Below are 26,492 nucleotides of genomic sequence, written 5' to 3' on the forward strand. Positions count from 1 at the left end.
AAGATATGATAAGCACAGAAGATTAACTAGCAGTACCGCTAACAAACAGCTCTGAGAAGGCTCTCTCCAGGGCTCAGTAGATTGGTTTTCCCAAATATCTTGGTCTGGAGACCAAAAAGACATTTTGGGTGGGGACAGGAGATCTTATAAGAATGCATCACAGCAATGAGGCAGAGCCCAGAGGGGCTATCAAGGAAGGTGGGGCTGTTACAAGGGATGATCCTTAGTACCATATGTGTCTGTCATCTCACATACATCTATCCGCTTTTCTGTCCCTGTGCAAGTGAATTTATTTGAGTCTAGCTTCTAGGTAAACGTTTAGAGAAACTTCAGCAAAAGGAAGGTGATGTAGGTTATGTGGATTAGCTCTCTGGAGAAGGAGATGGTGCTGTGGACAATAGCCCTGAAAATAGCGGGGAAATACAGATTATAGAGCTCATCCTACCAGCCAGCTGCAGATAAAATACCTCCCAGACTGGGAGGATGACTTAGGCAAAGTGAGTGTAGATATACATATTTTCTGGAGTCTTTCATGCATTAAAATCTCTTTGCTTTTCATGGGTTTGGAGTAGCAGAGTTATTCATTTTTCCACAGTTACAGTCTAGTCCATAACTCAGTTTTATTCCAGTTTCTGATCATTGGATCCTATGGAGGCATACCGTCCTCTTTAGCAACCTCCTGGGTGGAGTAATCTGTCCAAGAAAGAGTGATGGGGCATGATTCCTGTTTTCCCCCCTTGGATTTTACTAGGAGGCACATCAGAAGCAGAAAGCAAGACATTATTTGAACTTTAAACTGGGGAAATATTAATGCCATGTGAGAAGAAGTGGAGCTGCCACTATATGAGCAATGCTATGATGTTAGCAACACCAGAGGAAAGCAGTGACCTGCATTATCTGAGCTTCTTCCCAAATGCCACTAACATCTCTGTAACCTGCTTCAGCTGTCACTTCTCATCTTGTTCTGCCAAACCCTGTGATCCTGCAGTGTCACTGAGTCTTCAGGGACACAGCCACATCCTCAGCACTCCCCATCACACCTGGTATTTCAATGTGCTAATGGAGCAGGATGAGTGTGGGCAGCCCAGGGAGCAGGGCAGCGATGCTGGGACTCGATTGCATTGCTGTGTCCTTGCCAGGCTCCTGTGCTGTCACATTGCACTGCTCCCCTGGAGATGCTGCTGTGCACACTGTGTGCACTGATGATGATCACTTTTTGCAGAGAAAGTGGTGGTCTGAGGGGGCGTGTTTGCTTTGAGCAAAGTGAAATCTATGCTTGCCCCTACAGAATTTCACAAGAAGCTGTTTAGCTCTTGAATCTGACCTTAAACCTTTCTCATTCCTAGTGCTGCACCCAAATGGTTCCCCTGTGTTAGACAGGGGTCTGACTGTGGCAGGTCAGGCCAGCTGGGATGGTTTTATGGCTGCAGATGCACACAGCCAAGCCCCAGCCTGCTCCACAGCCCCAGTGCTCATGGGGGCTGAGGTTATAGAAGCTCTGAGCAGCCCTTGGGCACTGCCCAGGACCCAGAACTACCCCGGGGCCAGAATTCCTCCAACATTCATGTATTTTGTGCTGGAAATGGGTGCCCCGCTTGTCTGCAGCATGGCCCATATCTTCCATGCAGGCTGCAGCTGTGTTCATGCAATTATGCACTAGACCTTGAAGATGTTTCACTGTTTGTTTTCTTTTCATTGCCATAAGCAAGCTCAGTGACTGTGAAAAAGGATAAATTAGCATCTCTAAAGAGTGAGTCTCTATTCTGAAAACAAGCAAAGAGCCAGCAGCTCCCTGACTGCTGCACCATGCCAAGGCTGGGCTGCCTTGCTGCCATGAATGGTGAGTACATGGCCCAGGCTGTGTCAAGAGGAAAAGCAGGTGGGATTGCTAGGATTGGCCAAACTAGGTGATCACTGCTTTGATTTTATCTTGTCCTCGTATTTCAATGTCCTGTTTTTGAAATGGTTCGACTCCAAGTCCTTCCAAGATGGGTAAAATGTGAAAATCCTTTATTTTCAGTCTTTAGGCTGTACTGGTTCTGCTAATAGTTTTATCAATTATTTCAATTATGAGTCAAATGAAAATGAATCTCTCTAGTATAACTAATGTCCACACATTAGGTGTGAATGGTGTGCAGAATACTGGGGCCCTCATCTTTTTTATAAAGCAGCACAAAGAATGGATTATAATTAGTAGGCATTATGAACTGGATCTGGTATATGTAACAAGTTGATTCACTGCCCTTGAACTGAGTGCAGTATTACTGAACCATAGTATAGTTGGGTTGGAAGGGACCTTAAAGGCCACCTGATTCCAACCCCTGGTATGGGCTGGTTGCCATCCACCAGGTCAGGTCCCCAGCCCAGCATTGCTGTCACAAGCAAGGAGACAGCCTCACAAGCTCATGCAGCTCTCTGGGTGTGATCTGTGCATCCACCAAGGCTGGGGCTGCCAGAGCTGCTGAGCTGCAAATTCCCTGTGGCCCAAAGGGTTCGTGTGCACTGATTGCAGCGTGGGCTGCAGAGGGACGCCTGGGTTCTGAGTCACACAGCCACGCGGCTCCCTTGGGAAGCCTGCACTTTTAGGCTGTATCTGCTGTTCCTCGTGCAGTGTGCTAAGCTGTTTGTAAGCCCTTCTGCCTGTGGAAGCAAACAAGATGTGGTGCTGAGTGCTGCTGTGCTGTTCCCAGCTGGCAGCCAGCAGTGGAGATGGGAGCCGTGCATTTCTAAGGGCCAAGCAGAGGGGATGCTGAGCTGGATGGGCTCATCCTCTGCGAGCAAGCTGGGAAAAACATGGCTGCTGAAGCACCAGTGAATGAGGTGATCTATTTTTGTGAGTTCAGCACCTGATGCTCATTAAATAACTTCTTCCAGCCCATCAGGGAAGTGGCAGACAGAAAGGAGGGATCTGCTGTATGGGAAGGTGTTGCAGAGGAGGATGCAAATCCTCCCTTGCCTTGCCTGAGCCTCAGTGAGCAATGATGTCCCTCATCCCCATGACTTCTGAAGGATCTTAGCCAAAGAAACCTCTGTCAATATGAACACTGAAATCGCTGTGTTTTGGTGGGCAAATGATCCCTGTTGTTCCTAGAGGAACTGGGCTGCCCTGAGCAGTTCCACCTGGCACAGACCACATCCAGCACGGATATCCCAAAGCTGGACCTTTATTTATAAAATGACTCATACAGGGACAAGCAACCCTGGTCCACTTCAGCTGGACAGGGCAAGGTTACACAGGCACACAGAGACCTCTGAAGACGAGTGGAGCTAATTTGCTGGTTTGTATACGCAAAGCCTCTGCATGTGCTGCTTTAGGGGGCAAGCTTGTGGCCTTACTTTGCTGAGTATATGCCAGTGAATGGCACCATGCTATGTACAAACTTTAATGAGAACTTTTCCCCTAAAATAGATGGAGGACATGAAAATGGCTTGGCAAAATGATGTGACTTCAAAACGTGTTCCTGGTTTGCTGTGGAACAACTCATGCGCGGACACGCAGTAAATAATTCAAAGGGCTGGCTCCATTTCTCTGCTCATCTCCTTCCAGGTGAACTGAGATCCACAGGGCAGGATGTATTTCCTCATTCTGTGGCTCTGCTTAGATCATTCCTGCCAGCCACGGTGGGAGGAAGAGCCCAACAGTCCCCAGCAAACACACAATGATGAACATCCAGAGAAAGATCCGGTCAATGACCATCGCTACGTACTTCCAGTCTTCCTTCACCTGGCAACACAGAGATGAAAGGCCAGTTATTAGTTCTTAACTGAGATTAAAATGTATGAAGGCTATTTGTGCTTTATTCTAAATACGGTATTTTAAGTCCTGAGGGAGGGAGAAAGGGAATGGGCTCGCTTACATATAGTGGTGGAGTATGATGGCAATTTTTACTCTTATCACTCACATGGGAGACATCCCCAATCACAAACCCTGTTCACAGCTCGCCAGGGATGATACGCCTGTGGATAATTAAGTGTGTATGCACACTCACGATCCCAGTTCCATGAGCAAGAGCTGTAATAGCGTGTAAATGAGGCTGAGATTCAAGTTGAAAGGGGAAAGAAATTGCTTATTTCTTTGTGCTGGTAAACAGATTTGTTTACAGATTAATGAAGCCAAATGCATTCTGTGAAGGGAATTAAAGCTTTGGCTGAGTGAGCAGTGAAAACGAACCAGCAAGTAAAAGAAGTGGTTTTCCTCATCCTGCTTTTTCTCCACTTTTGTCTTGCTGTGGGATGATTTTCTAGCAATTCCTCTCTAGGGAAGTCTAGTTCTTACTAGTACCATCAGGCAAGACCTGTTGTAAATGGCTATTTCATCAAGTAAGAAACCACATACATATGAAAACCTCTTTTATTACATTGCTGTTATTAATTTCTTTCCCAGGAAGAGGACTGATCAGATGGTGAAGCTTTAGTTGATACGACTGCACCCATTATAATTCCCCACAATATACTGCTTGATGATTAATAGCCCTGATGTCACCTTGTGCTTCGGGCTGAAATCTGGCAAGCTGCCCTGATCCTTAGGGAAAACACCTCAGCGGGAGCTTGCTCCTGTCTCCCCTGTGGTCGTGACTGAAGCAAATAAGGAGTGCATTGTAAGGAGCAGGAGGCAGCAAAGCCAACGTTGTGCTTTTGCTGGGGCTGCTTTCCTGCACCCATCAGTGGGTGCAAACAGAAGTTACTATTATTCAACAGCCAGGTTAAAAAATAATAATAATTAAATGTTGACGTGCTGAAGCTGCTTACTTTCTTGGAGGAAATGATCCATCTATCATTGGTGAGTAAAATAAATAATAACCCTTGAAATCAGATGCTGTCCTCTCGTCCCAAGGATGAAGTCACTGTGGTTAGCTCCCTTTTGTTGCACAGGTTTTCTGATCTATTCATCATTTGCTAAGAGTTGGAATGAGTCTCTGAAGCTTAGAATTCCTGGTGAGAAGGCCACTAAGCAAGCTCAGGATGATTGTATTTAAAGGTTTAGCAACTCGTGAAGAGGTAATGTGTAAAGAAAAACTGAAATTCTCCATCTGACATCAATCTGGAAGGGTTGATTGAGATAAATACTTTCCCATTGTGGCAAAATAAAGGTTTTGTTGAGTATGCTAGGAGAAGTAAGCGGTAGAATACTTGAAAACAAGAAATGAATGAGATGAGTTTCTCTTGGAGAAAAGAAGGAGAGAATGGGAGAAGAGGAACAACCTGAAAAGTTCAACTGAAATTTGCTTTCAGACGAGATGGTTTACACATTAGTCGACCCAACTTGAAAATGATGGCTGAGAGGGCATTGGATATTTGCAAAATCAATATCCAGCTTCAGAGCAAGAGCACAGAAGGGTGAAATTAAAAATATTGAGAGAGGAGAGAAAAAAAAATGGGGGAGGGGGAGGAAAAACAAATGGTTTCAGATTTTGTTTTGTTTTCTGACAGCTCTGTAGCATTTCCCCATGATTGAAACTCTCCAGCATCTCACGCAGAGCGTGATCCACAGAGGCCTCTCTGACAGCATCCATGCAGCTGTCAGCATCTGCTGCCCCAACTCCTGAGCTGTGTCCTGATTAGTTTTTAAGAGGCTCACTCAAAACTCTTTTTGGGAAAGGATCAGGGGCTGCAACCAGCTGACTTGTCCACCTCCAAACTCCGGAAAGGTCAGGGGCTATCTCATAATCCTGGTCCATCCCAGCAGCAGAACAGGGCATCAGCCCAGGGCTGGGGCAGAGGTGCCTTGGGGACCTCCAAGTGCCATCTGATGCTCAGGAGCCAGAGCCTGTAACACAGATTAGAGGAGTCCCGAGTGGTTTTATTGTACTTTGTTAAAAATAAACCAGCGAGATTATCTGGTGTTCCCTCCCCCTCAGCTATTTTCTCTCCCATTTTATTTTTTAAGCTGTCTTCATGGATTTCTTATTAGAGCAACCCTGAGATGCACGGAGTCATGAGGACAATGAGGCTTTCCAGACGGTGCTGTCGGTGTCTGGTTATTTTGACTGGTGTGTGACATGTGGCTCGTTTTACTTCTCAGCCTGTAATTAATTTCTAATGGCATTCCTATCACACACTGGGACAGTTCAGCCTCACATTTTCCCCTGTGTACTGTTGTGCTGGTTTGGTTGCAGATAAGTTTTTGCTGCAAACAACTGTCTTCCTGCTTTTCCCATTTTCTCTTTGCTGAAGCACTTAATTAAATGAACTATTTACTTTTAATTTAGAAACACTGCCCCTGTGGCAGTGGTGCTTTAGAAAATAAGTAAGTTTAAAAGAAGCTTTGTTCCCATCCTGTGAAGGTCCATGCCTCAGAAATTATGACCCAGGAGGAGGCGAGCTGTGTCCCAAGGGGTGTTGCTGCACAGAGCTGTCTGCTGATGGGCTTGGGGGAGACTTCCAGCCCTGGTAGAAATGCCACAATTTGATTTTAAGGTGAAAGCAAATTTCTGAGTACCAATATATTTTTTTCCGTAGTAAATTCTCATTTTATGCTCTGCTCCTTACAGTAATTTTCAGTACTGGTGATCCTGGTGCACTGACAGTCTCCACTCACTGCTGGATGTGCATGCGGTGCCTTTGCTCACTGCAGAGTGCTGCTTAGAGCCCACAGAATTCTTCCTTTTCTTCTGCTTTTGACATTTAGTACTCTAAATATCTTTCTCCTGGGGAAAACTGTTCCATTTCAAGAGGGAAGTAGGGAGAGGGAAAAGTAGCAGAGGGTGTAAGAAGAAAGTTCATTTTGAAGAAAGATGGATTAAGAGGGAAGAACCCAAGGTATTCATCGACTCGGTTCTTGTTGACATCAACAGGCTTAGCAGGGAAGCATTTGAAATGAGAAGTATTATTGATGCAACATTTCTTCATTTGCACCACGGGGAAATATGTGAGTTAAAATCAATTGACTTCCATGAGCTTATTCGTGATTATTACTATCTGGAGAGAGAGCAGAGTTTAATTCCCACAGTCTTAATGTGATGGTGAAATGTTTTAGCCCAGGAAAGAGAGCTGAGCTGTCAGCCAATGAAGGTGGGGATTCACAGCCCTCTTTGCCACAGATTTGTTCTGCGACCTTGTGCAGGTCAACTCATCTCTGTGCTTTGGCTGTCACTCTTCAAAATGAGGAGTAAGCAGCTGCTTCCTCAAAGGGATGTTGTGAAGTGAAATACATTAAAGAACAGAGGCCTTTAAAACTGTGGTACCAAAGAGCACATAAATGGACAGTAGCACTTAATCCTTTGTTGCTGCTGCTAAGTGCTCTGTGCTATGAAAAATGCAAATATAAAGACACTCTTCAAGCCCAGGAAGTCTTGCCTAAAAGCACTATGACTTCCTTTGACTGTAAATCTGGTGACAATCGAACTGTAAGAACTGTCAGAAAGGTATCTTTGCTGACTGATACCTCTAAGAAAAGCTAGATCCTGTTTTCTTCAGCAAGAAGCTTGTGTCTATGACCATAATTAGCTAGCATGCTGTAACCATAGTATTGTAAAGGAAGAGCTATGAGATATAAAAGGATGTGGCATTTGTATGTGCATCACCATCTCCATTAAAGAAAAATTCTTCCAGCCTCTACATTCTCTCTATTTGTAGCCATATTTACCCCTTCAGAGTAAGCACGAAGTCTGTCCACCCACCTTCCCGCAGACTGAGCCAAGTGGTGCTCCACTGGAAGTCCACCAATGAGGAATGGCGTCACACACGGCTAAACTTACCCTGCAGCATCCCCACGTTATGGCACTTCCCACAGACACAGCCTATTTCAGGAATTTGCCTTCCCAGGCTCAGTAACCACAGTCAGTGCTGAAGAGAAATCACAGTGCAAATTCCCTGCCTGTCAGAGGCTTGGCTATAAAGAAGTCTGCTGTGTTCCCACAAAAATTACTGCTTTTTTATTTTCTTTTACAATCTTAGCCCAGGAAGGGTCAAGATGCTTCCTGGCAGGATTCTGTTTCTGTGCTATCTCATTATAAAACTGTTTTTGGCTTTTATCTGCAGAAAACCGAAGGCACAATTCAGAGCCGTGATGTGATCCCTTGTGCAAAGAGCAGTGCTGTGAACTGCTGAACTACCAAAGCAGGGATGTTAGGGCAATGCTGGGGTAACCAACGTCAAAGTGTGCTTGCTGATGCTGTTCTCAGGAAAGGGACAACAACAAATCATGTTGGCTCCTTCTCTGGCTGTTTCCTATAGCAGGCAAAGGCAGAATTGCTCCTGCAAGGTGCCCTCTAGCCTCAATTAAAATCACATCCTTAGCTGCCATTAAAGCTGTTTTGAAATGGTTCAGGTTTGAAATACCAAAGGATTTATCTTTTTTTCTAGCTACATTTTGATTCCCTAAGAAGTAAAATAAATTAAATAACCTTCTACCCACCCCAAAATTTGAGAAGAGTTTGTGGGAAGACTGTTCTCTTCTAAAACTGGTCCTACTTGGCAAACGTCACTGTATCCAGGGTATGTAGTGTAGTGAGCATGGTGGGGATGGGTTGATGGTTGGATTAGATGATCCTAGTGAGCTTTTCCAACTTTAATGATTCTGTACTTCTGTGATTCTGTCTATAGTGCCATTGTGTCCGGGAATGATGACGAGTACACTCTGATAGCCCCCACCTTTGATGAGGTTTCCTTCAGAATATTTTCAGCTTACCCATGGATGCCAAGTTAACATACTTACTGAGAAATCTGCATCTTCTGCTCGCAGGTGGTCTGCAATGTAGTGGACCCCTTCCACTGCCAGCTTCAGGGCTGGGGACATCAGCATGACATGTTCTCCTTTGTTGCTGTGACTCTTGCTTCCTTGAGTCGGCGTGCCAGCTGCCTCTCCCTTTTTGCACTTACACTTGCACTGGTGGAGCTTGTGCTGGGGCTGCTCTTCATTGAGGTGGCAGCGCTGCGACGCTGGAGAGGCACTGGAGTGCCCGTTGGTCTGGGAAGAGTCCTCTTGCAGGTAACAGTACTGTATGCTTCGGGACCTACAGCGGACATTCCCTTCCTCTGTCTTATTGGGACTGTACATCTGCTGAACACTGAGCGACCTGCCTTTCGAGATGGACGTGGTCTGTGTGTCACTCAGGGGGTGGCAGGAGGGCTGTGGAGAGGAGCACGTCACCTGTGGGGGCTCAGGGTGCAGCATGGAGTACTGTCCAGAAGGGGATTTGCACATAGGCTGGGGCTTGACTGGCTCCTCAAGATGGGCACAGAAGGAAGATGTGGGTGAAGGTTCATTACTCTGGGGGCTGGGGGAGGATGAGGTAGTGAAGTTGGGCTCCATGTCGGTCTCGGACCAAAGTCTTGGTGAGTTGGTTATTTTGTGCATAGATTCGATAAGCTTCTTGCAATTGTCTTTCACTGTGGAGGGCCGCTTCATGAAGAGGAGACGTGGGACTATGTCAAGGAAAACCCTCCTCACCCAGTCAGGCATCGTGTGGGTACGTGGGGAACGGTGGTGCACGTTGAGCACAAAGACAGTGATGATGATAGACAAGGTGACAAATATCATAGTGAAGAGCAGATACTCTCCTATCAGGGGGATGACCAGGGAGGTAGAAGGGATGATCTCTGTGATGAGCAGCAGGAACACTGTGAGGGACAGCAGCACAGAGATGCACAAAGTTATCTTCTCTCCACACTCAGAGGGTAGGTAGAAGACCAGGACAGTCAGGCAGGAGATAAGCAAGCAAGGAATGATCAAATTGATTGTGTAGAACAGTGGCAGCCTCCGGATAATGAAGGAGTAAGTTATATCGGGGTAGATCTCTGTGCAGCATTCATATTTCTTGCTGTTGTAATTGCCCACAGCATTAATGATGACCCACTCCCCGCTTTCCCAATAGTCCAGTTGGTCCACATGGCTGTGCATGCTCACCAAGTCTATCTTGGCTTTGTCATATGTCCAAGAGCCAAATTTCATTTTACAGTTTTGCTGATCAAAGGGGAAGAAGGTAACATCGATGCTGCAGGAGCTTTTATAGATGGCAGGTGGCATCCATTTAATTCTCCCATCATAGAAGAGATGGGCTTTGGTCAGGTGGGTGACTGCAAAGTCACCATCAGCACTGTGGAGAAAGAGAAGACAAAAGAGGCTGAAGTTCTTTGGGACTTGTCAGATCTGAAGAAACAGGATATTTACAGCTTGTCTTCCAAAGCTGCACTCAAGATGTACATCATGCACTGTTTCTGGATTCATGCAGCCTACCCAGATTTTGATCTCTGTTGGCTTATGCAAGCACTGGATTTGAATGCAAATGTCAGGTCTCGAAATATATAAGCCATGCCCTGGAGGTAAATGCACACAAGTTCCCCTTGAAGAGGAGAATGCCCTGGAAAGGGTTGATTTTCCAGTGCTCCAGAGAGGTAGGAGGAACCAGACAGTGTGGCTGTGAGCTCTGTAGAGTTGTGACAGCCACCGTAAGTGAACAGTGTTGGGTAATCATTCAGCCTCTTACATGGAAAACAGTGAGAACATCCTGTTAATAGGAGTAATAGCAATTAGAGTCTTGGTTTCCCAGTATGGGAATTATTTGCAGTTTCTTTTTACAGGGACTCTCAGCTGGGGGCTGTGTGCTGATATCAGGTACTTACATAACAACCTGGGATTTGCAATCAGAAAGCCTTATAAAGATATAGTGTCTTTGGAAAGTCACAACCTGGACACCCAATAATTATTCTGTGGTGGTGAACTGGGCTTTTTAACTAAATTCTTGCTTCAATAGTGAAAAGCCTTTACTCTTTGTGGCAAATTTTGGAAAAACTGAAGTTTTTTTCTAAGACAAGAAAGCTAAAAATATGTACAAACCCAGACTGCTACCCCAAGGGGATCAAGGCAAAAACACCCGTACCTTTCTCTCTAACACAAATGAATAAGAGCACTACCATTGTACCATGCATTTCCTTTCTTGACTTCTCTTTCTGTCTAATTTACACTCATAAACTTCTTTCCCTGGATAAAAACCATCCAGCTTTCTCCTGGGTTTTGCCTGCACTGTAAAGCCAGATTGAGACATGAAACATGCACAGCCAGTGACGCTCCAGCATTTGCTCTTTCTTTCTAAATCTCAGTAAGAATTTGGAATCCAATTCTGCTTTTAATGAGTCCTTAGAGGCCTGCCTGAATTGTTCATTAAAGGAACAGTATGTTTATAATTGGACTGGTATCGCAGCAAGGAGGTAATGAACATCCACCAGTGTTTCCTTTCTCAGGTAGAGCAAGGTGTAAGTGGTTGGGCAAACAACACAGCTATGTGTTTTTGCTACTTAATTCTGCTGATATAGGGCATGAAACTCTTGCTAAAAATACACTAAGGGATAATAATTCTCATAGGTATTTTTTTCACAGACATGATGTTTCTTTCCTAAAACTGTCTCGTCTGGCAGCTTTGTCAACTTCCCACACCTCCTTGCATGCCTCTCTTCTGTAAACTTAGATGTAACTGGAGTGATGCCTCGTACGTCAATTATTTCAGTAACTGATCTGCTTCTTTGATGAGAAAGACATGTTTGAACTGCATGCCCAACAAACTCGGCCTCAGCCCACGTCCTCTCCAGCTCACACACTTACAGATAACCACAGCTTTATCTCCCAAGGCAGATGTTGGTGCAGTGCCATGGCAGGCATGAATCCAAAGCCAGAGTTGTTTCTTGAACCTGGGGGTTAGCTAATGACTCCAAGGAGTCTCAAAACATCCTGGCATCTTCTTGCTTTTCCCTTAGCAACCTAACAAAGCTATAAGGTAATTCTCAACTTGCAATGGGTTTTATTGCACGTGTTTGAACCTCTCACTGCAGTTCAGCTAAGAGATATCTGAGCAATTTTTAAGCAGGGTAAATTAACGTCGATACTGCGCACAGACAGAATCCAAGCCAGTTAGGCTGTGCAGAGACAGTGTTAGCTGTTGCTTTAGCCCATTGTGCTTATATATGTATATCTGCCTATTTTCCCAGGCTTCCCACCCACACTGGACCCTCAAGCATATGCTCACTGGCTTGGAAACCACACTTGCTGACACGCAGCAGATGCAGGGTGAAGCTGGGGAAAGGTTTTCTTTCTGGGTGAGGCTTTCATTCTGCTCATCCTGACATGAGAAAAGAAGCAAACAAGATCACCAGGCTGTTGACAGCCTTCAAAAAGCCTTCCGCCTGTCTTCTCCAAGGTGTCAAGCTGAGAAAACTATCTGTATGTGAAGTCTGCAGTTAAGAGATTGGGGAAAACCTCTTTTCTCATGGAAAGCTTCAATATAGGAAAATCCACTCTTGGCCAGGTTGTGCCAGTGTTCACTACACAAGGCAAATGATTCTTTAGGCAGGCAGGTGGGAAATCAGCAGGGGAAATCGGCAGTCATTCCCTCACAGTGGTAGCACAATTTCATCTGATTGAGTCTCGACCACTGTGTTGTGACAGTTGTGCTGTAAAATCATTCGGAAGCAGGAGCCAGCGAAAGGTAAATATCACAACAAGAACTTGAGAATTAAGATAGACAGGCTCTCTGGATTGCTCCAACCTGACAGCTCTAAAAAACCTGTCAGTAATAAAGTGCCAGAGCTTTTATATCTTCATGTCAAACACAACTGTGCACACTAATAAAGAGAGAAGACAGTTTCTTATTCCTTTTCCGATGGAAATAGTGCTGCTGTGTTCTGCAGCCTTTGATTCCTCCATTCTAGAATGAAGGCAGTTCTTCTAAAATCTTCTAAATTTCTAAGGGTTCAAGGGTGGCATTGTTTCGCTGGCAGCCATCAACCACATTTCATTAAAAAACTCTGCTGATGGAGAACTTTTTGCCCATTTCTGTTTTGCCTGCAGTTGGAGATAGATCATCTCACAAAACTGAATGTTTTCAGAACACATGTAAATGAGGCTCATGCTTATTTTAATTTCTGATGATACAATTTAAATCCAAACAGAGCTTTAAAAGCTTGAAAATTAGCTATACACATGTATAGATATAGTTAGAATGCCCTCATTTAAAGCATTTGTCACCCAGCAACAGGAACCAAGGCAAAATGGGGTTTCAAGGCCCCATTAAACAGCCCACCCTGTGCCCTTTTGGTAGATGTTAAAGAGATGCATCTGTATTGTTCAGATTAAAGCACTCTCCAAGGGCAAATCAAGTCATCTTTTGTTTGGTAATTATTTTGTATTACTGAAATGGTCACTAGGAATTTGCAGGTTGAAAAGGACCTCTGGAGATGATCTAGTGTAAATTCCCTGCTCAAAGCAGTCAGCTAAAAAAGGGTGGTCAGGACCTTCAGTATCTCCAAGTTATTGGTAACGGGTACAAAACAGCAGTGTCGATGTAGAGTTTGGGTACTGATTTCAGGTCCCATCCCAGCATTTGCTTGCTTCAGATGTTAGAAGTCACTGGTAACAGAAATATCCAGAATTCCTCAGTAAAAGAAGTATCTGTCTCAGACATGGCTGTGCTGCACTGATGAAAGAATCACAACTTTCTCAGAAGGCTGATGCAGTATTGAGAATTTGGGCATTCTACTTCGCCTCTTCGCTTTGTCAAGAATCTTTGTCAGCACTATGGAGGTAAAACTCCGTCTCTGTCCTGAACATAATGGTACAAGAAGGCCTCAGATGCTAACTCAGCAACAGCCCAGGAGAGAGATCCCTCTTAGAGGATTCTGTCAGTACTTGTAATAATCGTGGCAAATCTCAAAGGCATCTGAACAGATAATTCCTCTCTAAAAGTATTTTGAATTCCCAGAAGAATGAGGAACGCTTGAGTGTGAAGAACCAATAATGGGTCTATTAAAACTACAAGGTGGTGCAAAATGACAAGGTCTATGTGAGTATGCACACAAATGAAGAAAAATGTCAAGAACGTTTCCAACTTTTTCAAGGTTAGACTAAGGCATCCTTTGGCATTTCTCTTCCAAAAAGGTTTGTAATGACTCAGAAAACCAGTGTTATTCCATAAGCTTCACTAGCTGCCGACATCATCGTACAGTTCAAAAAACCAAGCCACTATAGTATAGTTCAAAGAGCTCTCTGATCTCTCAAGATTTTCAAAGCTGCCTGCCAGATGAACTTCTAATCCAGTCCAGCAATCCTTTGTGTCCATATTATCACTGGGTGAATTTCCTCAAGATATGCCCTCCTCCTAATTACTGGAATCGTATTATTTGAATTCCCCTCGTGCGTGATCTTGTCTTTTATTCACTTTTTATTACTGGAGGATAAGGCAGGGATTTCCTTTTGGAAGAGCTAACTCCAGAAAGACAAAGTAAATTATGAAGTCAGAATGCTTCCAATGGCCTTTTCCCAGGTTCTACAGTCAGCAGGGATAAGAAGAGAAATGCTGCAATGCTATCTCAAATATCTTGTTGAAAGATAGCCAGTGAAGCTCACATTTCAAGTCCCCTGCCCAACCACTAGGCTCAAGGTTCTTGTATTACTCTTTAGCAACTGGACCAACTGGCTGCAAATTTGCTGTTCCAGACTCCTGTAGTGTCTCAGTGATACGCTGGGTCCAGCAGTGCAAAAGGCCAATGTGGCCACTCACCCTCTTCCACTGAGGTCCTGCACACAATTCTCTTGGTGTTAGAGACCCACAATAATCTGTACACACTTTGAGTTCCCTCTAAGCAATATATATGAAATATGAGAGTGAATCCTTATTTGTATCACCCAAGAGTATTCACTATCTTTGCTAAACCATCCAGAAACATTTCTAGCTGGAGCAAGAAACACATGCAAGAAAAGAAACATGATGGAGTTAAACAGCTGTTGAACTCATGTGGAGACACTCCTGCTGATGACCCCTCATGATACATGCTTTGCCTCACCTTGTCCTGCAATCATTACAAAGTCATGAAACTTCATTGTTAGAGTAGTGCAACTAAGACAATGACTGCAGCTACAGATGGATTTAGTGAGAAATCGGATAGAGAAGATAAGTGCAGCCAGGACAAGACAGCAGTCTACACAATACATGCTTGACACTGTATGAAAGAGCATGGGCAAGTATAGCAATAAAGAGAATTAATGGAAAGCCACTGCTGACGGGCTAATGGTTGGCGTCTACAGCCATGTTTAATTCATGGATAAAGTAACCAATTAAAAATGCATGATGGATTCATGACAACCAGTAGGGGAACACGTGATTATTAACAATAAGTATGAGTAAAGGGAGAGCTGTAGCTTGGGTTTGGTGTCTGGGGCATCAGACCTCACTGTGTGGGAACAGGTCAGCAGTACAGATAGACTTGCAGTCTACTATACCTCCCTGCAAACCAGCCTGAGCCAAGCACTAAGGTGGGAAAAGCAGCAAGTGTCACAGCCCAGAGGGACATTTTGCTGTGGCCAGACTGGGGTCCCTGAGGAGCAGTAGTCACTGGGGTGACAGCAGCACTACATGCTGCTTAGGATTAGGGACAAGCTAACAGGAAATGTGACCATGCAGACAGTCACCAAAGTTCACAATCCAGCAGAGAGATTTCTCCATCAGTCTATTTTTTGAAAAACAAAACCATAAAATTATATCAAATTAGAACCGGGCAATTCTTCTTTAGAAATGAGTCTGGCTTCTATTCAGAGTGTTTTCTCTGAGTCCTAGCCACATACAAAGATGGATTTGTTTGATTCTTGCAGCAGTATTTTCTCTGGAGTCCATGTGGGGAGGGAGCCTGGGATATCCTGCATCCAAACTGACCACAGGGCTCTGGTATGATAAGTAAAGGAGAAAGCAGCCTTGGCACTTGGCCGCTCTTTCTATGAGTGTCGTCTCCAGAGAAAAGAAAGAAAACCACTGCCTATTCCCTGCAAGGTGTCCAAATGAGAGAAAGATTAGAAGCCTTTGGGATCAGGAACGAATACTTATTTAGGAATAATTCTAGAACTGCATTGGGCTGGCCTGAAACCTGTATTTGCAGCAAGTCTTACATTTTTGGGATATTTGCCTTATTTAAGTCCATCCTTGGTAATTAGCTTCTCCAGTTGATGGTGATGAATGAGAGAGGAGAGCTCCTTGGCAAAATGATGCTGACAAGGGCTGAAAGCTCCGGTCCAGACTAATTTTCTCTTCAACGTGTGGCATCTTCCACATTACTCACTGCTACAGAGCAGTCAGTAGGAGAAAAAAATATCTCGTGATGAGTGTTAGTCATGTCATTTAAGGCATGTCTGAGACAGATACTGTGAGAATCTGGGACAGATATTACAGGAACCTACAAAGACCTCAAGAAAAGAGAACAAAATAAGGAGGGGCAATTGCAAGAAGATCCTCAACAACGCAGGAAGGGAGAGTTTGCAAAGATGGGTTTGCCCTCTGGACTCAGTGCTCACACTCACTTGTTGTAGAGGACAATGTCTGGCCTCCAGATGAGCTCTGAGGGGATTCGGATGGATGTGACATTTTCATACTCCTGGGGGTCCCAGCGCAGCTTGTAGTCGTGCCACTCCTGCCAAAAAGTAGGTGGTTACAGAACTGGGAGAGTTCAGATTGCAAAACTGAAATGTCACAGGGGAAAGCACATCTTTTGGTGCACCCACCTGTTTCACCCACACGTTCGTGGTCATCATTTGGTTCTTCTCATCCTGAAATGAGAGATCAGAAGTTGGTTACAGGAGCAGATAAAGCGGCCCAAGGATTACATTAAATTAAGCGTAACATCACTGTATTTGATTTCTGTAATTATAAACCAATTCTGATATAAATAAAAGTTTCATCTTGGAAATAAAAAGCAGATGCTTCCTTCTCTCAGCATGGGATAGAGCACAGCTGTCTGATACCGCACAACTGCTGAGCCTGCACCAAAGCAGTCCTGTGAGCAGACTGACTTGAATTTACTGGGATTTTCCTGGGAATGGATGGGTTTGGCCTCAGATGATGGGGGCAGGTGGAGGGAAGCACTCCTCAGCTCAGCTTTGTCCTGAGCACTGAGGGAAGGGACTGTTGGATGCTCAAGTACATTTGTGCACAGCTTGCAACACTCAGCTTCTCAGCAAACAGCACAGCTCTGGAAACATGAAGCTCAGTGGTATTTCTCTTTCTATAAAACATATGAATGTTGAGCACCATGGAGTGACTTCTGTGGAGAAAATCAAGCTACTCTGCTGACACACAACCTTTAGGTGGTCTAGTGTATACTCATGATGTCGACTGGCAGGCTTTCACCCACCTCCAAGGAGAAATAACATGAGATGGCAGAACTACACATATACTTTTAAATAGTGTTGAATTAATAGCATAGTAGCATTACTTGTGGAATTAATTACTATTTGCCACTTGCCTTGCATGCCAGTTACCAGCCCTGAGTAAATCACCAGGATGAAATACAGACAGCTCAGAGCTTATTGTTGTGTTTCTTTCTTTCCTCTCTCTTTGGTCTGGAACCAAACCCAGCTTGGATGACAGGGCTCATTTGGAAACAAACTGCTCATCGTTAACTTTACCCTTGTGCCAATTCAGGATTAATTCTGAGCACTAAAAGCTGGAGGGCTTCACAGGGCTGTGCCTCCCCCATCCCCGTGGCTGTGGCACCAAGTGTAACACCTGAGCAGAGAGACCTTCATCCAAGAGATGGGCACTAGCAGCACATGGGAGTAACACAAAAAAATACTCAAATGAGTGACAAAGAAAAGACAAAATCCAGCTTTTTCCTTGGATGCAGGTGTGACACCTGGATCACCACTGGAGGGGCAAAGGACCATCCTGCTTCTCTGCAAGTTGGTCATCTGAAGGTCTCCACCAAACCCCTTGCATTGGGGATTACTGTCTCACAGGTGTCATCAGATCCTGAGCATTTTCCCACGAGAATTCCTGCCTACTTTCTCCCTCCAGGCTATACCTGAGGGCTCTGCTGTACTTCTGGCCCGAGTACAGCTCAATGGCTCTTGTCTGATGGGTTCCTCACGGTGGCAATGTGATCCTGCCTGCCTGCACAGCTCGATTCTTCCATGCAGCACAGTGGGGGATTCTCAGCCATGGTGCAGCTGCTCTACTTGGTCTCTTCTCTCAAGGTGAACTCAGCATACAGCACCATGCAGAGACATGGGTTTGGACTCCAAGCATGTCTCTCAGTGGCTGTTCCTGGACACATGCCTGATCTCCTGCCACCTTCTTCTTGGCTCTGAAACACCCGGGTGAGCTGAGGACACATGGCGATGTCAAGTTTCCCATTGATTTTTACTTCCCTCACAGCTTTTGTCAAGCAGGAGCCAGGATTTGAATACGGCTCTGATTTCTCTTTCAGACTTCTAGTCGTTGGGAGCTGAACAACAGTTGCACAGGGGGCTGCACAAAGAATGTCACTGCTGGGGAGAGGCAGTCAAAGCACTGCAGTGGTGGCAGAGGTGATACCCAAATCCCCTGACCCCAGCAGCACAGCACAGTGTGGGAAGGGATGAAACCCCTCCTCTTGCCTCCCTTGGCACAGGGCTGCCAGACAGCTGCACTTCTAACCACTAACATGATTTTAAAAAGATTAATTCTTCTTCAGGAAACTGGGAAAAGCTCTACGAGGCAGGTGTATCGATCCCACCCCTCCACTATTCTGCAGCTGCATAATGGAAATCTCTATCATGCCTCCACAGTCACTAATGTCTCATCTTTACTCTTATCAATTATTCAGATGAGAACTGAACAACTTCAACATGAGCAACTGCGAACAGCTCTGGATTGCTCAGGCTGACATAGGAGAGAGGAGGAATGGAGGATCTCTGCTGTGCTGCAGAGCTGGTGCCTCATGCAACCCCTCCTGCAACCGGTGACTTCCACTTCCTCCTCCCACCCCATCTTGGCTGCATTTCCTTTGCATCTAAGGTCTGAAGCTCTGCAATCAGGGCCTGTTGTGCTTTCCATTCATCTCTCACCCTGGCACTTGGCTGCCTGCTGTGTTTGGGCTGCTTCTCAGAGCAATGTAGCAGCTTCCAGTGTTCATCTTCCCCTTGTAAAAATAATTTTTCCTCATGAAGCCACAACACCGTGAGACCCTATGAACCAATGGAAACATTCAACCTAAATATTTTGAGATTCATTGAGGATGAAGGTCATAACAGCACACCGTCGCAAAAGATGCTCTGACCACACCAATAGGAATCCAGGTGGAGTCCAAGAGGCCTTAAGTTGTGCCATGGGAGGGTCAGAGTGGCTATGAGGAAAAATTTATTCTAAGAATGTGTGGTGATGCAGTGGCACAGCTGCCCAGGGGGTGCTAGGGTCACTGCCCATGGAGCCATGGAGATGTGGCACTGATGAACGTGGTCTGTGGGCACAGTGGGGTGAGCTGGGGTTGGACCTGAGCATCTTGGAGGATTTTTTGAGCATTAAGGACATGATCACCTCAGTAGGAGTTCAAGTGGAGGACATGGGCAGGCTCCAGCAGCACCACATATGGCAAAGGCATTGAGGACAATTTAAGATCTCTGCTTATACCTCCTGCTATTTCAGTCATTCATGGAGGGGATCTTGATAATTAGAAATCTCAACTTTTCTAAGAGAAGCTCTGAAAGTTATTTTTTCCTCCAATTTTATAACCTTTATCTCAAAACATGAGACGCAGAGAGTCATCTGCTACAACAGCCCTACACCAGCAACGTCTTTAATTTGCATCATACTCTGAATTATCACCCCTTTTCTCCTTGTCACAGAATGCAGCAAAAATTGATGGAGAGCCTCTGACAGCATGGCCAGCTCTTGTTCAAGAGGTGTGCCTCAACATCAGCAAGTGTTCTGGGAAGCACTGTGTGCAAAGGGACTGAGGGAAGCACACAGGAATAAGGTGTGCACAAGCTAAAACATGTGCTTATGCTTCCCACCACCCTGTGGGACTGCCTGTGTTTATAAGAATCACACTGCAAGAGGATAAGCCTTTAAATTCCATTTCAATGCGTATCAGCCCAGAGTGCCACTTGTTCTGATCCACACACACATTTTGAACACGTAGTTTCTATCTGAGCAAACGTGCAGGAATAATGTTCTTGTTAGCATCTGCCTGAATACCTAACATCCCTCAAAACTTTCATCTGCAGACTGCTCCTTAGGTCAGCCATCTCCTGGAGATGTACAAATCACCGGTTCGACCACCTTGTGCAAATTAGTGTTAGCAATTATGGTTTAAATTATAAATCAGCTGCTTGTTTTTCCCTCAGCCAGGACCCTCCAGCACTCAAACCAGCTGCTGCATTGCCCTGCTGTGATCAGTCCCACTGGCTTTTGGTAAGGAATTTGGGATTTGGGGCTACAGTCAGTGAAGAATAACAGATATGGTTTGATGACCAGCTACTCACACACGTCACAGCAGCATTGTGTGATGACTCTTTCCTACTGAGAGCGAAGGCTTCCCGCTCTGAGTCAGCCGGCAACCTCCCCCCTCCTTTCACACACACACACACACACACACACACACCAGGAGCATCCCCCCCCAGCCTGGTTAATCTCAGCTGCTTGCTGCATGCCAGAGGTGCACTTACAACGTCGATGAGCTGGGCAATGGACAAGCCGAAGCGGACCAGGACCACATCCGAAATGTTGGCGACGGGACGGGACCATTTGTTATAACCGGAGAAGAGTTTCTTCAGGAGACGCTCCTCCGCGTGGGCTCGCGTTTCCACGTGGCCGAAAGCTGTGGGCAGGGCAGGGTGAATTCGCTTTGCTGTGCACTGCAGCTCTGAGCCATAGGGGGGAGCAGAAACCCTCCTGGGGGGACCCCTGGGCTGATCTGAAGCGGGGACACAGCGGGGCAATGCCACCCTGGTGACGTTCCTCCCTACTACCCCAGGCACTGATTGATGTGTATTTCCTGCACAGTTCACGTGTACAGAAGCTGTAGGGTTTCTACTGAAGAACAGGATCGGTTTGCCGAAATTGGGAGCATCACTAAGATCATTTTAAAGCCATTACACAGGCCATTTTTGCTCGGATCCTTAGTTTTTATGGCCACTTTGTGACAAGCTTCTAGCATTGGAGTCTGCAGGCAGGAAAGGGGGAATGATAGAAGGGCAAGACAAATGGAAAAGCAGCATTTTTAATCACAAGACTGATGGGGGGGATAGGGGTCTCGGGCTGGATTTACTTGGGAAAACTGGCATCAAATGCCATCAGTTAGAAAATGAAAAAATGAACCAGGAGAAAAGTGAGCTCTTCAAACTAATCTTTGTAGCTGGCCCTTCTCTAAAACGGTGGCAGAAGGAAAAGAAAGGGGGAGAGCTCAGAATGGATAACAAGAGAGAGGTTTCTCCCAGTAACGACTTCAAAAGTTGGATGCTGCAAGGAGCAGCCCTGACCCTGCACGTTCACTAACAGAGCTGCCAGCGGTGCCGGGTGGATTAATTAAAAATTAAATCCTCCGTTCTTTGGAGACTGCCGGGGGGGCTGCGTCCCTGAGCACAGTCACATCCTCCACCAAGGACAGTGGGAAGAGGGAGTGGAGGGCTCTCCCCGCGTTCCCCGTGGAACATGCCTCCGACTTAGCCGCAGCCTGCCCTGGATTATACAAAGGGAAGCATTAGCTGAGCGCTGCCTGCGCTCTCCCCAACCACAGCCATCGCCCGGAGACACATTAACACACTTCACCCAGGGAGAAAAACCCAGCAAGAGGCTGAGCCTTGTGTGTGTTCTCCCCCCATGCCCCCTTTCCTGCTGGGCTTTAACCCTTTCCCCAACTGTTCGGGCAAGGAGAAGGAAATGGAAGCAAAGCACTGTGAGCAATTTATTTAGGGGACCTTCAGCAACGGGGCAGGGGGATGTGGGAGCCGGGGAAATTCCCTGTGGAGAGAGATTACTGTTTGCAGCATGGCTAAGGGAGAAAAAAGAGAAAGAGCAGAGCAGGGGGAGAAGAGGCTTCGCAAACTTACCGGGGAAGATGCTGGCACACAGCAGGAGGAGGAGGTTTCCCTTAGATATAAGAAATCCCATTGTGGAGCAGAGCTCGGGCTCTAGTACGCAGCGTTTCTCATCGGGGCAACTTTTCCTCTCTGAGACTCCAGATCTTCCGGCTTCATTCCTCTCAGCTCCTTTCTGTCCCTCTTTTCAGGAGGGTATAATGACTGATTTATATTCTTCCCATTCTGTGCCTGCTTCCCACCTCTCCCCGCTTGGAAGATGCTCTTTCCCGAGATACGGATGGGCACTTGCACTCACTCACGAGAGATACAGAGGGCTCCCTTAAGGATGCACAGAACACCCAGCCTGCCTGGCTGCTCGCTCCTTTCCCTGCTCCGGGGAAGCTTTGGCTGCTCGGTTTGCTCTCTGCTGCCGTTACCCTTCCCCCAGCCCTTTGGGCAGCCTGCGCTGAGCTTTTGCTGCCGGTGGACCACCGACGCCGAGGGCAGCTCTTGGTGAAGCAGAGAGAGAGAGAGAACGTTACGTTTGGGTGTTTGGTGTAGTTAGACCTGCCCACCTCCAGCTGAGGAGGAGGAGGGAATCAGTGCTCTCCAGCAAAGAGGCTGCAGGCGAGGAAAAGTTTGAGCACGAGGGATATAAGGGGAGGTCGAGAATCTGGCTGCATGCACCCATAAGTGGTGGGGTTGGGGCCATCTGGGATCTTTATTTAACACCTGAACCCAAAATAGCTTTTAATTAACAGTAGCTGCTTGTTTAATCTTGCCCTAGTGCTTTTCAAAATTGCTCCTGTAGACTAACGAGGTAATTAGCCTGATAGATATTTCTGGTCCAGGCATGTAACTGCTGTCAAAGGTTATTGAGGCCAAGGAACCTGCCCACAAGAACAGGGCTCAGCTGTGCTTGGTGCTGTATAAATGCATGGCAAAAACACAAATGTTAGGCTGCTCGGGGGCAACATGCAAATCAAAGGTGAGACAGGAGAGTTATCTGTATGTACCTATATCTGTGAATGCACCTTAAATACACCACAAATAGCCCTGGTGAAGTCTTGACAACTGTCTGTGCTCAGCCCTTCAGTGTGCCCAATTCCTTGCACCGGAGGCACGGAGCAGAGCCCTCTCTGTTTCATTCTAAAACTAGCTTTGATATTAACACAATTACTTCCTTACGGATAGTAAATGGATTCTGTTTTCAGGCAGGGGTAATTTTGCCAGCTCCAAAATTAATCAAAGTCTGTTCTAATAATACTAGCTACATATTTAATGTATAATAATTTCCCTACTCCTCAAGCATCTCCAATATCTTCGAATATAATAGATTGCTAGCTGAAAGAGGAAAGGATTAAAGCAACGAGAGCCTTTTAGGATGACAAAACCCCATCATTTATTTTTTTCTGCTGGGCGTATGGACTCCTGTACAGTTTGCTTTCCTTCCTTTTGGTGACCCAAGCACCTCTTTGCCACAGCCAGGAGAGGAGCAGCAGATGGGCAGCCACTCCTCGCTGGGATAAGGACAACACTGCCATACTCTGCACATTGCCTGCAGCGTGGCATGTCAGCACAGCAGGATTGCCAGGTGGCTGCAGGAGCTCCCCAGGGCTACAGCTGGAATGAGCCAGGAGCTCTTTTGCAGAGGGGTCAGCATGCAGATTCCCAAATGCCTATGCAGCAACCAGGGAAACCCGTTCCCTTAAATCCTCTATGAAATCTCTTAAATGCTCTATGAAATCTGGAGGGAAATGGACGTTACCTGAGCTTCCACACTCTGTTCCTCATTGGATCGAGCTCCATGCAGTTTGTAACAGTATTAAATGGTGAAATCAATCACAGAATAGTAAAACCATCCAAGTGGAAGAGACATTCAAGATCCTCAAACTCAGCCATCAATAGGACCTACCCAGCTCTGTCACTAAATGATATCCCATATCCTCATCTTCAGCCCTCAGAAAAGCACTAGAAATAACAAAACTTAAAAATACCCAAAGAGGTACGGGTGGGGAGTAAGATTCACAAAGGCCATTTTTCAAGCTGCTGCTAAGGTCACACATTGGACAGCCAAGCCCAAGGGATCCAAGATCAGTTATTCCCTTTTGAAAATCTTGGCCATAAATAACACAGGTATCCTTGACTACAGACCCTCCTGCACAGAGCTGATTCAAATCCCATGGACATACCCCATCCATCTTCTCCTTGCCTTATTTTCTGTGCTAGTGAACAAGGGAACTGGCCAGCAAATACTGCCTTTGGATTAACTCTATAAATAATTTTGATTAAAAAATGATTTCCTTCATTTGGAAATTAATAATAAATCATCATTTCTGATAAATGAAAGGTTTATTCCTCACCTTCCCAGCCCTTCTTTTATATGTTGTGGGCAGTGAGCATATCTTACAGGGGTTTCTGTGCCTTGAAGTGACCTTGTTAAATCTCACTGTCGGTTTCTTTCTGCATCACTGGGCCATGACAAAATTTCCATCAGCTATGCATGTAGTTGGAGGACGATGTTTTCCACTGGTACATGTGCAAGGGACTTAGGCTGACTGGGACAAAAGACACCATTTAAGGGTTTTAATGATTTTTTATTGTGGGAGAAAGCTGCAACCCCAGTCTGATTCCCAGGCACTGGGCTCTGAGCCTCCTCATTATGATCATCTTCCTTTGTTTGGAAAAGCGATGAGTAATTTGGGAAATCCAGATGTTCATAAAAACTGCATGCAGACATCTCAGCCACTGAAGATCACAGATTTCACTAAACATAATTAAGGCAGTGCTTCCCCAAGGTTCCCAATGAAATCTCAGACTTGTCCTTGGAATAAGGACAAGGCAGTAATGCACACTTGAGCTCAAGTGTTTGGGGTCATCTAGTAGAATTCCATGAACTTGCGAAGAGCTGGCAACTCTTGAATCCACTGTCTTGCAATCTACACTCCTGCAAATATCCCACTCCCTTTAGCCCTTTCTTAAATCTATTTTTATCCCATTAAATGGGGGCTGAAATTCCCTGTGAGTTGGGTGCCTGATGATCAACTGTGCCTGAGACTCTTCTCCTAACGTCACTCCTTTAACATGGAAAAAAATACAACTGCCCAAGGAACAGAGTCATGAACAAGGAATCTTAAGAACAGATGCTTGCTTTAAATTTGCCCCCCTCTCTCCATGATCTTGTCTTAGATGTCACTGTCTGTCCCCAGGGCAAAATATCAGCCTCTGTCTATTTTGTAAAATGTCATCTGCATGTTTGAGTGTTCAGAAGTGGGATATATTGTTGTATCTCCTTACTCCTTCCCTCTTTGGACTTTGCACAGGGGGCACAGCTAGTTAATAGGATGCTCAAGAAACAACACCTTAGTATTCAAAGCTGTTACACATTTTTTTCTCATCTCAACTCCTGCAATAAAGAAGATTTCCCTCTCCCTTCTCTAACTGGTTTGTCATCAAACAGAGACTTCAGGTGGAGCAAAAGCAGTGAAAGAAAACCAACACTAAAAGGGCGAGAGATCTTTTTTCAGCAAAATGCACACTGAAATGAGCAGAGCAGGGAGACGTGCAAGACTGTTTCTCAGAAGAACAGGCTCAGTCTGCCTCTGGGGAAATCTGCCAGGTACTGCTGGTCTCACAAGAGTGACTCTGATTTATTCAGATTTATTTCAGATTCTCTGAAGTGCCAGAAGACTTTGAAAGACATTTTGGACTAAATCAAACATGTTTACTGCGTAGGAGACTTCTGGCCATGGGGGAAGCTGAGGCACCTGCATGGGAGTAAAAACAACAGAGAAAAAGCAAGCGTAGTAATGATCACTTCCAAAACAGTAAATATGGTTATGAAAGCCAGGCTTCCCCCAGGTTTCTTCCTTTCTTGGACCCTGGTTGTGGAGTGGATTGGTTTCCATCCATGTGATACTACTGCAGCCTCCTGTTTCCAGGAGCATCCTTACGGCAACGCTCAAACTCAGGGGACAAAGACAGTGTCGTGGCTGTGCAACAGCAACAAAGCACCTTGCACTGGTGATAAGTAATGCATTGGACATGAGGTGCTCCAAAGCTGCATCACACGTGATTCCTTTCTAGACTTGTTTCCATCACAAAGTGCATGCAGTGAGCAAACCAAACTGGTAGCTCCTTGCCTCATAGCCCAGCCCTGGGGGCTGGGGGCCACAGCAGGCTCTGATCCTTCTACCATGGCACCAAGATCCTGACCCAGGGCAGTACCAAGGCTGCCAGCTGTGCAGGATGCTTGGACACAAAGCAGATAACAGGCATGGTTTTAATGTAAGCTCTCTCACTCCAGAGCCCTAATGCAGCAATATATTTTGTTGCCTTGAAATCTCGATGCATTCCTGAGGTGGGAGTTACAGGAGCTCACTGCCTTGCATGAGTAGCTGCATAACGAAGCTCTGGGCAGCCTCCAGTTGGATTTACATCTAGACCTCAGGGAGCATCCAGTTGGATTTACCCTTAGACAGGCAGTGCCACGGAGAGCAGGGGGAATTCTGCTGCCACCTTTGTCCCCTGGCTGCTTCCCACTTCTCTTTCCTTCACAGTTACATACCATGCTGATACCTTTAACCAGTGAGTAACACTAACAACAAAATGTGCTATTCTAGACTTAGACACCTTTTTTCTCCCTCAGTCATCCAGATGTATCTTGGGAATTTCTGTGCATAGCTCATTGCAACAAAAACAATGAAGGCATTTGTGATTCTGTCTCTGCTAAAACAGATCA

General features: G+C 45.7%; 1 protein-coding gene across 1 annotated transcript; it reads right to left on the bottom strand.

Annotated features, from left to right (window-relative positions):
• Positions 1-3,161: 3,161 nt before the first annotated feature.
• On the bottom strand, positions 3,162-21,842 carry CHRNA4 (cholinergic receptor nicotinic alpha 4 subunit). Its single transcript, XM_065754477.1, has 6 exons — positions 21,782-21,842; positions 20,399-20,550; positions 16,478-16,522; positions 16,277-16,386; positions 8,657-10,037; positions 3,162-3,724 (listed from the first exon to the last, which is right to left on the bottom strand). The coding sequence occupies exons 1-6, from the start codon at positions 21,840-21,842 to the stop codon at positions 3,599-3,601; spliced, it is 1,875 nt and encodes a 624-aa protein (XP_065610549.1). The 3' UTR covers positions 3,162-3,598.
• Between the last annotated feature and the right edge of the window lie 4,650 nt (positions 21,843-26,492).

Source organism: Cyrtonyx montezumae, unplaced genomic scaffold, assembly GCF_038088225.1.
Source record: "Cyrtonyx montezumae isolate F1298 unplaced genomic scaffold, pur_monq_1.0 scaffold_9, whole genome shotgun sequence".
NCBI lineage: Eukaryota > Metazoa > Chordata > Aves > Galliformes > Odontophoridae > Cyrtonyx > Cyrtonyx montezumae.